This window comes from Conger conger, chromosome 5 (assembly GCF_963514075.1).
Source record: "Conger conger chromosome 5, fConCon1.1, whole genome shotgun sequence".
Lineage (NCBI taxonomy): Eukaryota > Metazoa > Chordata > Actinopteri > Anguilliformes > Congridae > Conger > Conger conger.
In genome coordinates this window covers 29,633,774-29,651,615 of record NC_083764.1, presented here as the reverse complement: position 1 = coordinate 29,651,615, position 17,842 = coordinate 29,633,774, and the positions used below count along the sequence as shown (strand labels likewise).

Below are 17,842 nucleotides of genomic sequence, written 5' to 3'. Positions count from 1 at the left end.
TTGCAAAACATTTAACACTAATGCAGGCACTGAGTACAGATTCTCACAATATTCATGCTCTTCCCAATATAGAGAAACCTTTTGCAGTTATATGCGCTCATTCACTGTGTGGAAAAATGTAAAGGTACAAAACTTTTGACTCAATAGCCAGTATGAAGTCACAGAAAGGGAAACACCGGGTTAGTCACCTACAGTACTGTGCAAAAGTTTTAGGCAGGTGTAAAAAAATGCTGTAAAATAAGAATGCTTTCAAAAATAGCGATGTTAATAGTTTATTTTTATCAACTAACAAAATGCATGAACAGAAGAAGTGAATGAACAGAAGAAAAATCTAAATCAAATCAATATTTGGTGTGACCACCCTTTGCCTTCAAAACAGCATCAATTCTTCTAGGTATACTTGCAGTTTTTGAAGTCGGCAGGTAGGTTGTTCCAAACGTTGTGGAGAACTAGCCACAGTTCTTCTGTAGATTTAGGCAGCCTCAAATGCTTCTGTCTCTTCATGTAATCCCAGACAGACTTGATGTTGAGATCAGGGCTCTGTGGGGGCCATACCATCACTTCCAGGACTCCTTGTTCTTCTCTATGTTGAAGATAGTTCCTAATAACATTGGCTGTAGGTTTGGGATTGTTGTCCTGTTGTAGAATAAATGTGGGGCCAATCAGATGCCTCCCTGATGGAATTGCATGATGGATAAGTATCTACCTGTACTTGAGCATTGTACTTCAGCATTGAGGAGACCATTAATTCTGACCAAATCCCCAACTCCATTTGCAGAAATGCAGCCCCAATCTTGCAAGGAACCTCCACCATGCTTCACTTTTGCCTGTAGACACTCATTCTTGTACCGTTCTCCAGCCCTTTGGCGAACAAACTGCCTCACCTTGGAAGCAGAGTTCCTCACCCAGTTTAACCCTCCTATACAGCTGTTTCTGTTTCAGTTAATGATTGTGTTTCAACCTACATATTAAACTGATTATCATTAGCTCCTGTTTGGTATAGTTGGTTAATCACACACCTGACTATATGCCTACAAAATCCCTGACTTTGTGTAAGTGTACCTAGAAGAATTGATGCTGGTTTGAAGGCAACCAAATATTGGTTTGATTTCGATTTCTGTTCACACACTTTGCATTTTGTTAATTGATAAAAATAAATGATTAATATTGCTATTTTTGAAAGCACTTTACAGCATTTTTTCACACCTGCCTAAAACCTTTGCACAGTACTGTATATCAATGAAAATGGGAGCAGGTGGGAGAGCTGGACAAGACCTAGATATACAGTATAGCAAATGAAATAAGGGCAACAATTGTGGATAATGTAATCAACTGTGGGCTGACATTCAGAGAAACAAAAGGGTTCAACCAAATCTGGGCAGATCAGTTTAATCAATTAAGCAGACGTGTTTTCAAGAGGGAGAGCCACCAAGTACTATTGTACAATTAAATTACAGTATACTGTTCTACATACATCAAATACTGTACATACAGCTTGCTTTGACATTGTGTTTGTATTATACTACTACTACGACAAGAAATATTTTAATATGCAGGTTTGTCCAGAAGGCCTTCACTTTTTCTATCCATACATTGGGCTCCAAAATTGATACCCTTGATAAATATGCACATAAATATGTACAATCATACTGCAAACTAAAGTAAATGAAATAAACTTGCAACATGCGTGAAGGAGTTTGCTATATTTACGATTCTACAGATAATGACTAAAGTTATACACATACACGCACACACACACACACACATACATACATATACACACACACACACACACATATATATATACATACATGCGCTAAGCAGAGGCAACCAGGTTTTCTTCCAGAATTTTCTGGCACTTTGTGGACTTCTTTATGCCATTGACCTAAACATCCCTACATGATACTTCCAGTCATAATTCCAGTGATGTTTGCCAAACTCCAGACCCTTGCTTTTGTATCTTGTGCTCAGTGCTTTTTCTGTGCAACCCTTCCACATTTTTGATATGGTTGTTTTTGAGACTTGGTGACAGCAAGACGCAACCAATGTCAGCGAATCTTGAACTATGATCCTTGGGTTGTTTGCCTCCCTCACCATCTTCTTCACCGTCCATGGGGACAATGTGCACTTGCATCAACCATTCCATACGTGACATTATTATTATTATTATTATTATTCTCCTTTTAGAAGGCATGTTATGATAAAATTGATACTTGGAAAATAAACCGATATTCTGAATTTCTTTTCAGGGCTGATTAGGAGAGTTAGTAAGGACAATACAGTGAAGGAGGTGGTGAGCAGATATGTACAAGTGGCAAATTTCACCACTGACACATTCCAATGATTCTATATGAAAACCATGCCACAAAAACCTAGTGAGAAACTGATAAAAGTAGCACAGAAACTTACGATCACCCACATAGTTTGCATGTGGACTATGCCTCTACTTTCAGTGTGAATCAGAACCTCTCTCCAACTGGTGTCCACAATCCGTGCACAACAGAACCTCTCTCCTACTGGTGCCCACATTTACCCAGCATCAGAATCTCTCTCCTACTGGTGTCCACATTCACTGCATACACGAACCTCTCCCTTACTGGTCTCCATACCTAGTGAGGATCAGAACTGCTGTCCAACTGGTGTCCACATTCACTACATAGCAGAAGCCCTACTGGTGACCACATTCAGTCAGGATCAAAAAGTCTCTCCTTCTGGTGTCCACATTCAGCCAGAATCAGAAGCACTCTTCTACAGGTGTCAACATCCAGTGTTGATCATAACCACTCTAATCTTGCAGTACACATTTACTACATGCCAGAACCTTTGTCCTGCTGGTATCCACATACAGTGTGCAACTGAATATGTTCTGCCAGACTATGGGTTTTCGACAAATCTACTTGCAGGTATAAGCAGCCAGCTGAGTGTACCCTGTCTAACCATTTCCATTTCTAAAACAAAATATGCAAAAATGAGGCTTCCGTTTCACATGAATTTTTGACACAATAGACTCCCTCTCCAGTCCCTACTGTAATTAAGTTGTTGTGGAGAAAGACAGACTCAGCAAGTTCTTTCAGAATTTGGCGCATATGAAGACAGCCTCAACAAGTAGCTACTAAAATTAGACCGGCAGATTTCTCACTTAACTTATATAATAGGGCAGTGTGTCTTCCAAAAAAAACACAATGATATAACCCAGGTCCATCAAAAAAATATTGACTGTAAGGCAGGGCTGTCCACCCCTAAATAATGCCCTACACAAACCAAGAATAAGGCACTGAAGACTGATAGGGCCAATTAAAACCCCTCAAGAACATAACAGTAAACAGGTCCTGGATGCAGCATTCCACTGGATCAGGAGACTAGTCATCTAGAACGGCACATTTTGGGAAAGCAAATCATTTGTTAAACTGTAATGTAAACTCAAATAAGACATTTGACTCTGTGTACAATGAAGATATACTCATCTCTGCTCATGACATTAAGACCAATATGAACCAAGAACAATACCAGAACCATAATCATAACTGCACTACTGCTCAACCAGAATACCAAGGACAAATCTTTGAGCACTTTACCCTCTTCACCAGAACTTCCATTATTGAAACACCTACAATATCTTGGCCACAATGATTTGAGTTCTCATTTTTACATCTTTTCATGTGAGAATTCAGTGCAATTCTCTCCTCATGGAAGCATCACCAGAATCAGTATCTTCCCGGAGTGTGAGCGTCAATGCAACATGACTGTTAGTTTTTCAAACCTGTTTTGTCTGCTGTAACCCTGGTTACAGTCGGTTCACATTTCCAGGAAGGCAGAAACGCATTACATTGCGTGGTATTTGGCCCATTGTAAAGCAAGACACTCTGAAACTGGTCTCTAACCTCTTGGGGAAAGGATCCTGAAACAGTCTGTGGAAGAGAATGTGGCAACACAGCAGCTCTGACCCTAATTTTGAGAAACAATCCTGGAACAGTTTTAGGGTTGCTTCTCACCGGTCACCTTCATGGCAGAAGAGTGGTGCTACTGACCGAACTTGACTGGGCCAGTGTCTGAGAACTTCCTCAATGTTTAGGTAGCCATAAAACAATTTCAATGGGTCTAATTCAGAGCAGCAGAACTATTAGTTATTAAGGAAAAGTGAGGGTATACCTGAGTAACTGAGTAATATCACCCAAGGGAACCTGGTCACTTTTCAACCTCGTTATCCTCAGAGCAGATGGGCAACAGGAAATTTCAACGAAAAACCAGGATGAGGCTTAGAGGAGGCAAGCAGGGTGAGCTATGAAAGGCGAGGGGAGGTGGAGAGGGTGGCGGAAGTTAGGGGTGGGGTTCACCCAGGCCGCATTGACCAACACACGGCCTGCCACAGGAGAGGAGGGAGAAGGTGAAGGGCTCTGGTTTTGTTTGCTCACCTCCCATCAGTTTAGACGGGCAGTTGATGAAGACGGGTTTGTGGGTGGTGCAGTGTCTCTGACAGTAGTGATGGAGGATCTGAATGAATATGCTCTTCTCTAAAGACGACAATGCCTGCCACTGGTCTGAGCCGCCGTCAAACACCAGGTCAAACTCCGGACAGTCCTGAGAGAGCAGAGGGAGAGAGAGGGGCAGGTTCAGCCAGGCAAATCATGAGTAAGAGAGACCTCCAAGACCCCATTTTTCTAAAATAATACAATTGTCGTCATGCTCACCTGAGCGGCAAAGCTCAGTACCTTATCACATTAGCCTTCAGGCATCACACAGAATAACAGAGCTACAGTATCAGTGGGAAAAGTAGCTCACAGGGTTCTGTAACTCTCCATTTATACTAATAAAAAAATAGAGCAGTTTGCACTAGACTGAAGGAGGAGAACAGGACATGATCTGCAATTTCCTAGCGTAATGCAAACACACAGACCATGTTTTGACTGGGCTGAAATTAGGCGGCACATGGTTGAAAGAGCAGAGACAGTCAGAACAGATTTAACACTCATCACACACCCCAATCCTCCCACAATCTGAAAAGCATCCCATGTGACTACTCTGGCTCCACCCCCATGCCTCCCACACAAAAATGCGAAATCCGAAAATGCATACTTACACTTCATGTAGACTGCTCAAAAGTATGAATATGTTACTCATGTATCAAGCACTGTTCCAAATATCTAGAACACCAGGGCGGGTCACTAAGGGACTCACTCGTTTAGGGTCGATGCCGTTGACCTGCCGCAGCTGTTCCACCTTCCATTGAGACCTCTTTTCAAAGGAGGAGCCTTCAAACTGCTTTACCTTGGTAATGTAAAGTTGTTGGGGCCTCTGATTGGTCACTGTGGAGAGAGTGAGCAGAAAATTCAGTTCAATGTTAAGCGCTACTTAAAACTCCGACAGGCAGGATAAAGTGACCTTTTACAGTCGTGTGTACACACAGGCATATACACTTGACAAAACTTTTTGGTCTAGTTTCTTGAGGGAAATTTTCAAGCTTCAGTTCCTTCGACATGCATGTCATTTTTATTTCAGTTCCAGAAAACATTTTTTCATAGCTAGTTTCCCTTTTAGTTTCAGTATTTTCAGTTGCGCAATCAGTTGTAAACCATACAAAAGCTAGATCACACACAGCATAACCATCATCTTTTCTTGAAATTAAGTAACATTAGTCTCAGTTGCCATGAGTTTACTTGGGTCTATATAAACAGCCAACAAGAGGGGAAAGATGGGAGGAAAACTGCTTTGTTGGGAGTCCTGAGAACATGCTCAGTTGATTGGGAAAAGATTAGAGGTAGTGATATCTCCCAGGGAACATCCAGCGGCATATGCGGCAAGGTTATGGGAAGTGTTGAGTTCCTACAGCGGCATTGGAAATCTTACCCAGCACGATCCGGTGTTTAAATCTGCTCAGATCGCGCAGTGACTTCTTCACACACAGTGCTCTTGCGCTACTGTAAATATTGACTCCAACACACCACTTTATGAGATGTGCCTGGGAGACTAGATGACTAGGCTAGATGTGTCTCATTTGAATCAAAGCAAAGTTGTCAGATGCTATGTATGTGGGGAAAGTGGACATATAGAAAGACAATGCAGGCATTTCCATACAAAAGAGTAAATCCTCTCATAAGAGGAGGCTTGGCTATCACGACCTAATCAAAACACTGCAGAAATTGCAAGCAGAGGTCGCACTCTTGAAAGGGAAGCAGGAAGTGGCCATTAAGACCTAGTACAGTGTGTGACTTGTCCAACAAGACTGCTAGGAACTGGGGAAACCAGTTGTTTCTGTCTTATCAGATAAGCCAAATGGAGAGTCGTGGTTTCCGCACTTCTCTCAGGAATGGCAATGTTACAAGACTGCCCCGAACAACACTTCCCATCCACATCAGGAGAAATTTTAAGTTTCACCACGGAATCAGCGATGTCCATTGGGTCCATGCTCCAAATCTCACTGCATGGAGCCCAGGTCCAACCAGCAGTGCATGTATGAAGGAGTTCCTGCTATATACAAAGACCTCATAACCACTGAATTCCTGAAATACCAGAACCTGGTTCCAGCATATTATGGTTAGCCCTCTCGGGTCGGCGGTGTCGCCGCGACTCTCCATACGGCTTATCTGAGAAGACAGAGACTGAGACCAAAGCAGAGCATGGCACAGTCACCAGTTTTCCTAATTTTGCCCGGAGAGTTAAAGTTCCTGGACAGAAATTGTCGGAAATTACTTTGAAAGCCCCTTCATGCTATCCAACTGTTAAAATAAAATTTTCTATTTTTTAATTATATTGTAAGGCATTCCTCAGGTAGTTCGGTCTCTCACTGCTGTTATGGATTGCGGTTTAGTAGACGGCACCCAGGTTGTAGTGGTGATAACATCCACAGGAAAAGCAGAGGCAATGCCAGGCAGTGCTCAGAGTGGAATGAGGTTTTGCTCCAATGACGGGTAAGATTCTCTGTGATACGGCTCCGCCACTGATAGTATCTGCATGTGATGCTTTATTGCAAATGAGCATCAAAGGGGGACTGTAAGAAATCGGTCTCTGATGCCAATGTGTCTGCAGGCCACTCATTCCACGGATCTTATGAGTATTATAATCAGTTGGTACAATGATAGAATATCAGCAGGGAGTGAGAGATCAGGAGCTACTCAAGTCAGATTCACAAATTCAATCACCAAAACGATTTAATATACGTCAGTCTACTTGATAGGCGTCTCAGATTCAGTACATCCTTCCTATTATGTGCATTGAATATAACTGATCAAGGCTTGGAATGGGATACAGTCATCACTGCAAAGACTGAATCAAGAATACGGTTCACACATTTCTGAAATCTGCCATTCCTGTAAATTTTCATCAAGTTCGGGAGACATTTCATGTTTTCATGTCAACATAACAAAGGATCGATGCATTGGAGGGAAACCACTGGCTCACAGCAATTTACTAAAATATTAGTACACTACAAATGCAAGAAAACGGTCATGTTTATTCAGTTTAATTACATATTTCCAATAATTTATTTTCACTTTATGGAGGTTTTTTTTTTTTTTAAGTCGCAATATAATTTCAAAAAGAAAACACTGAAATTCTGTCTCCTAAGGCTGTGACTGTGACGGTCAAAATAAACACCTCCACTATATCCAGCCGCACTGTCATGAAGCTAGAGCAGGCAACATGGAAGCTTCTTTCATACAATTGCTCACTCTCCTTTCATAATTCAGAACATCAAGGGAAGGGAACATCAGGAAGAAGGCATCAAAATTTGGATGCAAATCCAGCAAGGGAATTTAGTCAAGATGCACATGATCTCCTTTTTAATAGTATGATAGGCCACAATACCGTCCATCCGTTCCCGTATCTATTTCTTATCTTTGCTTATCTTTATCAAGGCTGTTAAACATTTCTCAGGACTAACGTAACCGAACACAGCACAAGAAATGCTTTATTTTTTGCAAACAAAGGGGGACAAAGGGATCAGAGGAAAATGTTTTGTTTTTTTTATTTTACTTTTAGTGTCTGCTAAAAACTAAGCACTGTTGCTGTAACAGAAAGAGCAGAAACAGCAGAGGGGCTCAATATTAGTCTCAGTTGCCATGAGTTTACTTGGGTCTATATAAACTTTCAACTTCCAAGAGTTTATTTAAAGCGTATAGAACAGTCAGTCTTTGCCATAGTCCACCCTCGTCCAGCGTAAATATTAGCTGATTTGGCTCCGGGTAAGTAATAGGAATCTGTTCAGGGATTTACCTCTGCCTGTGTCATATCATGTCCCCCTCCACATTCCTCCCTTCCCTGTCATTTTCACCCCTGGCCTTGCTTCCTGGCTTATCGCACCTGATGAAGGACACGCTGCATGAAACCTGGCAAGACTTTGCGGTAAACAGATGGTTATTTGCCTGAGAGCGTTGGTCACTGCAAATGTCCTGACAAAATACATACAGTCCCCTCCAAAAGTATTGGAAAAGCAAGGCTGATTCCTTTGTTTTTACAATACACTGAACACATTTGGGGTTGAGATAAAAAGATGAACACGAGTTGAGAATATCAGATTTTATTTCATGGTATTTACACCTAGATGCGTTAAACTACTTGGAACACAGCACCTTTGGTATCAGATCACCCAATTGTCAGGTGAGCAAAAGTATTGGAGCAGAGTATTTACATCAATGAAAGTAAATAACACTTAATATTTGGTAGCATATCCCTTGCATGCATCAAGCCTGTGACCCATTGGCATCACCAAACTGTAGCTGTAACCATTTTGTAACGCTTTTACTGCAGCCTCTTTCAGTTGTTTGTTTCAGGGTTTTTTCCCCTTCAATCTCCTCTTCAGGAGGTGAAATGCATGCTCAATTGAGTTGAGGTCTGGTAATTGACTTGGCCAGATTAAAAGCACTTTTTCTCCCTAATTAAGTCCTTTGTTGTGTTGGCAGTGTATTTTGGGTCACTGTCTAGCTGCATTTCCCCCTAAGTTGGCAGACAGAATGTTTTTGGAGACTTCTGAATTCATCCTGCTGTTACTATTGCCATTTCTGAGGAGTGGTTTGCATCTTGTGGTATAGTCTCTATACAGTTAAGGCCAAAATTATTAGCCCCCCAGGAATTATGAACATTTTCCTAAAATGCTTGCATTATTGCTAAAACTTGATATAATCAAACATTCACCAGTGCTATTTAGTAGCTTTTGGTACATTTTGGAATGTAAAATGCATTTTTAGGCTTGCTTTATATCAAATACAGTGAAAAATGGGGTGGTCAAAAATATTAGCCCCCATGTGCATTTTTGCTTTCAAAACACATACAATCAACCAATTAGCTTTCAAACCACACCTGTGCAGTCAATTAGCTTCCCAACAACACCTGAGCATTCAATCAGCATTGAGCTTTATTTAAGGGACTCCAAAGACAAACACATTGAGAGGGACTACTCTTATTCACCATGCCAAAGACAAAGGAAATCAGTCTTGAGCTCAGAAAGAAGATAGTGGAGGCTCATAATAAGGGGGAAGGCTATACCGCCATTTCCAAGCATTTTACAGTGTCTAGAACAGCTGTACATTGTGTCGTGTCTAGGAAACGACAGAGTCCAAATCTTCAATTTGTCGAAAAACATCTTCGCGAGGGAAAAGACGACACCAGGCAGCAAGATCTTCAGGAAAATCAGACTTTATTAGCACACGTGCATAAAGCCGGATCAGCTCTCCAGAACTGAACCCCGACTGGCATTTGTACACCCATTTTATACACAGTTACTCCACCTACAACTCCTCCTCAAACCTCATTCTGGCAAATCACCCACACTTTTCTTATCGTAACTCCTCCCAACGCTCCTCCCACAACGTCATTGTGGCAAATTGCCAACGGTCCTTATGCTCTGCCAACTCTGTACAAAGTTCAGGGCATTCTGCCAACTACGTGTCCTCACTTCACCCCGCACCTGCTCTTGGCAAACTACCAGACCTCAGAAAGTTCTGGATGCCCTCCCTCTAACACGTCATCCATACACGTCACTCTGTATCTTTCGCTTTTTATAAGACAAACTAAGCAGCAGAAATCATTGAAAATATACAGACAAACTAAACATTTCATTAATATTCACTTCTAATATACTTTTCTAATATGCAGACATACTAAACATTTGATTAATTATTCTCTTCTAAGGGAATAAATGTACGTAGCATTCTTTGCTCTCATTTCAACAGTTTTCACTGTGGTTTCTTGCGTTTTCATAAGCTCAGCTATAATTAATGTTCTAGGTCAAATAGATACACTCCTGGCATAAAACATCGAGAGTCCCGGAGAAATCAGCTGTATAGTCATATCTTGCTCTGCCCGTGTCCTTGACAGTTTGGTCTACACAGTTCAAGACGGCCCCCCCCCCCTGCCAGCTGGCTGGGCTCACTGTGTAATCCTAGCACAATTTAGCAGTTAATCAGTTTGAAACTATACAGGGTACATATCATACTTAAATACAGATATATTGATAAAGTTTTAGCACACATCGTCAAGAGTTTTGGAGGAACCAGCCTGCTCACTAAGGTGGAGTCTGATTGTGATTGGTTATCATGCTTTTAGGAGGGAGATCTTTCGTTCTGTGAATTTTCCCCTACATTCCCCCCTTTCGGGGTCAAAACCTATGGCCCCGAATATCTCCCTTGGCCAATGCACCATACTAAGTTGGGTTCCTGCACATCCCCTGCTGCTATAGCAGCATCCAATTGCCTCAGACTCCTCAATATAACGGCGTTTCCATGGTTCCTCCAACACTATCTGCACAAGTGCATCCCGCGTAATTTGACTGGCCATAGCCGTATCACAGCTGTATGTATTATCCTAAGTGACTCAACTATTAAAATTATCACACACTTAACACGTTGATTCGTAGCACGAGGAATTGCCATAGTCCATGTAACAGGTGGGCTCCTGGATCCAACCAGTGGATGTGGTCTGCACGTCCCTCCACTGGTGAGCTGGCTTGATCTTCCAACCAGTGGATGTGGTCTGCACGTCCTTCCACTGGTGAGCCGGCTTGCAATTCTCGTACTGGGTCCGCTGGGGCACTGTTGGTGCTTCTGGCACTCCCAGCTGTAAGCTGGAATAAAATGACCCTAAAAAACCAAAACCAAAATAACAACATACAACCCAGAAAAAACACTAGGCACGGAAATAAAGAACCATGAGACGCAGCTCAGGAAAAAACACAAACCAAAAATACAAATACCGGGGACAACGTCCCTCACCCACAAGCTCACATGAGCAAGAAAATAAAAAGAGACAAAGAACCTTTAGGAAGGCGTCTGGTTCTATGTGTTACTACTCTAAGTTCACCAAGTTTACTTTTATTTTTACTTTGATTATCTACTCCAATTAGAATCAGATAAATACCAGCTATCATAAATACTACCACTACCAGCATCATCAAAAGTGCGCTGATTCTGCTGCCCTGTCCACTGATTGGTTTGCCCACCATTCCCTGGCCCTCCCTTCATTTGGTTCCCACCCATTTGTAGTTCCCCCCCTTGTATATTACCTTGCATGGCCACTGGGTGAGGGATGCCGGAGAAGTTGTAGACCACCGCTGGCCGGGGCGCCATTGGGCTGCTCCATGGTTCAGGTGTGGGGGTGCTTTTGTTCTTTGGCTTCCAGCTCCTTCAGCTGCACAGTAGTTTTCTTTGAATGTCTTTAGCTTGATCTTCCAGCTTTTTTCCTCTTCTCGCTGTCTCTACAGCGTGCGCCACATGATCCACAAACTCCCTGTGTGTCATGGTGTTCATTCCCACCACCTCATCGAGGCGGCACCCCACTCCTGGTGACATCCCCTCCCGTAAGGCTTTATGGCATTATGGGATCTGTTTGTGCGTCCCTTTCGGTTATCAGCCTCCACCTGCGCAGCACGTACATTGTCAAATGGCCCACTGTCCACTGCTGTAGGTTTGCATCTGGGCTCTGACAACGCCAGCCTGCTGGAATATGTCCAGCATTGTTTCCATCCCCACAACCTTCCCCAGGAGAGCCTTCAGGCCCCCGACAGCCAAGATTCAGCCGCTCATCTCCTTCTCCAGCACCCTGAACCAGTGGCTCACTCCACTCTGTAACTCAGGGAGATTTGTTATTACATGTTGCATGCCCTGAGTGGACCAGGGAATGTATCGAGGTACAGCAGCCCTAATTAATAATGGCCCTACTATTTTGGGGAGTTCCTCCTTATCGCGAAACCGTATGGGTTTCTGTGTTGTTCTTGTTTTATTTTTAAAAAATTATAGTTCTGTATCACCCAGCTAAGTCCCTCTGCACCTGTTTTGACCCCCCTTCTCCACACTCCTCCTTCCCAAGGCCACACGTCATACGGAGGCGGAGTCGCCTCTTCGCTTCAGTTTCTACCCGCCGCCATTACACTCTCCTTCTCCTCCGCATATTTTTCTTATCAAACGGCCATTTTGCCACCATTTTCTTAGTTCTTTTTTTGTTTCCACTTATCGGAGATAGTTTCTATCTCCTGTATACATTTAAGATACACCCCCGCTATTATCTCAATCGCAGTTTTCTTTCCCTTTTTCATTTTCATATACTGCCCGTAATACTTTTATATTATTATCTATTTATTTATATTTTTTCCGCCTATTATTATCTATATTATTATGTCTTTAACCTTTATTTTCCCTATTATTATCTATATTATTATATATTTTATCTTTATTTTTCCGCCAGAGCCTGTATTTTCTCCCATTAATACTTTTATTCACCCTTTGCGTTTCTTATCTTACACATGCATAAATAACGATTTTGACCTCCGTTGTCTCAATACAACGTTATATCCGCACACGCACAAGCATTCTAAGCCTCAGCACAGCGTTATTTTTATCTTTGTTGCCTCAATACAACATTATATTTGCACAAGCCTTCGAAGCATCAGCACAGCGTAACAGTAATTTCTCTTAACAACTTAAAACCGTTAGCAGCAACAATATAACTTCAGTCCGCAGTATCAATATACTTTTTTAGACTTAATACAAGTTCTGCTAAAAAAACATTTTCCAACACAATTAATACATTCTCACACCGTTTACTCACAGTTCACCTCGCACACGTTTCCTGAAAAGTTTGCTACGTTTTTCCCCTTAATTTAGTTGCCGGGTTAATTATACGAGAGAATGTTGCCTCCGGCGTCCGGGAGAGGAGATCAGAGTCCTTGAATACTTTCATTCCCTGATAAGCTGCAGCTGCAGCCTATCAAAAAGTACTCTCCGCCCTGGTCTCCAGTCGCCGGGAGCTTCTCTTTCTCTTTCGTATCCCGGACGAGCCCCCAAATGTCGTGTCTAGGAAACGACAGAGTCCAAATCTTCAATTTGTCGAAAAACATCTTCGCGAGGGAAAAGACGACACCAGGCAGCAAGATCTTCAGGAAAATCAGACTTTATTAGCACACGTGCATAAAGCCGGATCAGCTCTCCAGAACTGAACCCCGACTGGCATTTGTACACCCATTTTATACACAGTTACTCCACCTACAACTCCTCCTCAAACCTCATTCTGGCAAATCACCCACACTTTTCTTATCGTAACTCCTCCCAACGCTCCTCCCACAACGTCATTGTGGCAAATTGCCAACGGTCCTTATGCTCTGCCAACTCTGTACAAAGTTCAGGGCATTCTGCCAACTACGTGTCCTCACTTCACCCCGCACCTGCTCTTGGCAAACTACCAGACCTCAGAAAGTTCTGGATGCCCTCCCTCTAACACGTCATCCATACACGTCACTCTGTATCTTTCGCTTTTTATAAGACAAACTAAGCAGCAGAAATCATTGAAAATATACAGACAAACTAAACATTTCATTAATATTCACTTCTAATATACTTTTCTAATATGCAGACATACTAAACATTTGATTAATTATTCTCTTCTAAGGGAATAAATGTACGTAGCATTCTTTGCTCTCATTTCAACAGTTTTCACTGTGGTTTCTTGCGTTTTCATAAGCTCAGCTATAATTAATGTTCTAGGTCAAATAGATACACTCCTGGCATAAAACATCGAGAGTCCCGGAGAAATCAGCTGTATAGTCATATCTTGCTCTGCCCGTGTCCTTGACAGTTTGGTCTACACAGTTCAAGACGGCCCCCCCCCCCTGCCAGCTGGCTGGGCTCACTGTGTAATCCTAGCACAATTTAGCAGTTAATCAGTTTGAAACTATACAGGGTACATATCATACTTAAATACAGATATATTGATAAAGTTTTAGCACACATCGTCAAGAGTTTTGGAGGAACCAGCCTGCTCACTAAGGTGGAGTCTGATTGTGATTGGTTATCATGCTTTTAGGAGGGAGATCTTTCGTTCTGTGAATTTTCCCCTACAATTGCATCATTGCAAAGTACAAGGTGACAAATTCTGTAAGAAACAAACCTGGGCGTGGTCGAAAGCGCAAGAACTCTGGAGAGGAAAATAGTCAGATGTCAGCAAGAAGCCCCGGGCATCTACCTAGATGATTGTTGCGGACCTGGCCTCTTCTGGAGTTAATGTTTCTAGGAACACAGTTGTGAGGGCTCTTCATCGTGGTGGGCTTCAGGGCCATCGTCCCAGAAGAACCCCTTTACTCAGAGCGGCACATCAGAGCCAGACTGAGGTTTGCCCGTGAACATTTGAAAGGTAAAGATGAGTTTTGGAAGTCTGTCCTTTGGTCTGATGAGACTAAACTGGAACGGTTTGGGCACATGGATGTTGCTTATGTTTGGCGAAGAAAGGGTGAGGCCTTCAACCCTAAGAACACAGTTCCCACAGTTAAACATGGTGGTGGGAGCATCATGCTGTGGGGCTGTTTTGCAGCCTCAGGCACAGGGAGCCTTGTTCTAGTGCATGGCATCATGAAAAAAAGAAATTATATTGACATTTTGAGGAATAATATGAAGAAATCTGCTCTTAATCTAGGCTTAGGTCGTCGCTGGGTCTTCCAACAAGACATACCTCAAAATTGGTCCAACAGTTCTTAAAGGACACCAAAACCAAGGTCCTGGAGTGGCCCGCACAGAGCCCAGATCTCAATCCTATTGAGAATCTGTGGCGGGTGCTCAAAGTGAATGTCCATGCTCGGAAACCACGCAATTTGGACCAGCTGGAACAATTTGAAATGGAAGAATGGGCCAAAATCCCTCAAGAGACATGTGCCAACTATAGAACTACTCTAAGAGGTTGTTGTCAGTTGTGGCCCAGAAAGGGTACACTATTGACTATTAATGGCCAGGGAGCTAATAATTTTGGCTGTGTCATTTTTGCCTTTTCTTGTTTCAACTCAGTGCATCAATAAAATATTCTAATCAAACTTAATTAGCATTTTGTCTTTGATATTTTGGAAACAAAAACTATAAAACACTTGTTAATGGTAATTTCCATGGAGAAATCAAAGGTTGTGTCTGATTTCACAAGGGGGGCTAATAATTTTGGCCTCAACTGTATATTAGTGCCCTCTAGGTCTTCGAATGGTTGATTTCTTCACAGCTCCCACAATGTTCGTCATCAAATGCTGTTGTTTTCCTTGGTCAATCTGTTCAATGTCTGTTCCTCAGTACACCAGCGGTTTCCAAGTTCAAGCTAGCCCCAATGCTTCTTCCAAAAACAACTCTCTGGTCTTCATGTTGGTTTATCTTCTCAAACACAAATGCAGTCTTCACAGGCAAAACCAAAGGCTAAAACCAAGAGTAGACATTCAGAACTATTTATTGTTTAGCTGAACAAAAAATTGGGTGGCCTGATACAAAAGGCGAAATGTTCTAATTTGTTTAACAACTCTAGATAAAAATACCAGGAAATAAAAATTCAGGAATAGGAAATTCAGATCAGTCATCTCATGTACATCTTTTAACCTAAAACTCAATTCTGTTTAGCAAAAACAAAAGGAATTGACCTTGCTGTTCCAATACTTTTTGAGGGGACTGAATTCTCAAACATGACTACAACATTAATGCTTGGATTTAATCGTTTCACACAGACAAGATAAGAGAACAAAATCCCCCCCCCCAAAAAAACACTATCATAAACATTTGGGAAAGAGTGGACATGACTGAAATGCATTCTTGTGGGGAATATGATTTCTAGTTATGTGGAGCAAAGAAATTGAATCTGGTCCAATATTTTCCAAAATGTTGATAAAACTGTACAGATATACTGTACAAAACGGGAGTCATTTTAAATAACATGTTATTTGAATGAGTCCTTGAATTTATTTAAAAAATTAAATAAAATCAGTGACCAATCTGTAATAATTCTTACCATGGGGAGAATTTCTTGCATTTGGACCATGTAACATGAGTTCCAGAAACATCAGGTTTTTCACTCCTTAAGGCATGGATTGAATTGGTAGAATTAGCGATTTTCTAAATGTAAAAATCAAGACACAGGCAAGTCATCACATTTTCACATAAAACTGAAATGAGAGTTGTACACATTCCATATGTAATGAGGGTTACCATTTTCGGCAGGTTTGGTTACTTAGTTATGAGCAGAATTGTATGAATTATATGTTCATTTACACATAAATAATACTTTTCTTATTGGACAATGTAGTGTGAGTTACCGTAAGGCAAGGTACCAAAATAGTGCATATGCTTACTGTGGTCATTGATGTAAATATAAAAATGTGATCTTGCAACTTACTCGCCAATACCCTAAAAAGTCAGAAGAATTTGCACCATGGTTGTTCAGTATGAGGAGAATTTCACAAACTGTCATTCTAATATACCACTAAAGTGACTAGGGAACAAAACACCAGCATCAAAATTGTCAACATCCCATTACACAGAATGCGAGTTACCATGGAATTGACCACTTCCCAGCTCACAACTATGAAGTTCTGGCTGGTCTCAGGACTGGTTCAATAAAACCACTAGTTTTAGGGTAGAGATAAGTAACAAAGAGTGTCATATCATTATGTTGTCTGCTATGTGGTTGCATTAAACTGGTTAAATCCCAAAGCATAAGCCACTGAGAAACATCTTAACGCATTCACACCTTGTTAAACTCGGACCACTGTGCACTTATGTCACAGGCAAGTTTTAATGGAATTAAACAGGGGAAGAGGAAGAGGAGGAGGACAGCACTGCTAAGATTTCAGTTAATTTCTGGTTTAAGCTGTTCCAACAGGTTTTCATTCTAAAAGTCACATAGACAAATGTGATATGCCACATCACTCCTGTAAACTGAGGATTACATGCAGCAAGTAGAACGAACTGAACCTGTGGCCTTTCCACCCCAAGCCATGTCATCCCTTAAAAAGCAAACAATCCCTAAAATGTGGAACGGAAAGTGGACAGCGCAAGCCTCATCTTCCCATATCTATTTATGAAAGAAGGCATTATTGCTTTCATCTGCATAGTGTGTGCGTGTGTGCGTGTGCGTGTGTGTGTGGGGGGGGGGGGGGGGGCACAGTCTGTTTAGTACAGCATCTGTGACTGGCTGTGTCCTTCACTGACAGACCACGTGAACGGCTTTCAGTAACAATGGCTGGGTGTTTGAGGTCCTACAGGGTGAAAATGTGTGCAGAGGGGAGGGGTCACAGCCAAAAAGAACAGTGCTGGTTCAGTTGTTTGCTTAGTGCCTGCGAGTGAAGCAATCCCATGCTCACAAGCTCATAGCATTCTTAGAAAAATCACAGTGTTGCTGGGGAGAACTGATGAGACAAGACAAGCATTACAGTAAAATAATCCATGCCGTTATCCTTGCCAGAGGTGAATGCACCAAGTACTAAACCAAGGGTGCCAATAATTGCGGAACCATGATTTTTATAAAGATTTTTATTAATCTTGGTTGATTCCATTGAAACATTTAAAAAGTATTTTTCACATGTTCAGTATATTGAGTTCATCTCAGTAGTCATACTGTTTTCTTG

The 17,842-nt window shown here is 41.8% G+C and overlaps 1 protein-coding gene across 3 annotated transcripts in view; it reads right to left on the bottom strand.

The window, feature by feature from the left end:
* Window positions 1–17,842, bottom strand: part of LOC133128707 (syntaxin-binding protein 6-like) — a 61,011-nt gene that overhangs the window by 20,441 nt on the left and 22,728 nt on the right. For all 3 annotated transcript variants that reach the window (XM_061242425.1, XM_061242426.1, XM_061242424.1), the window contains exons 3-4: window positions 5,176–5,303; window positions 4,413–4,578 (exon numbers count right to left, since the gene is read on the bottom strand). In XM_061242425.1, the coding sequence (XP_061098409.1) occupies window positions 4,413–4,578; window positions 5,176–5,303 (294 nt within the window). The remainder of the gene's footprint in view (window positions 1–4,412; window positions 4,579–5,175; window positions 5,304–17,842) is intronic.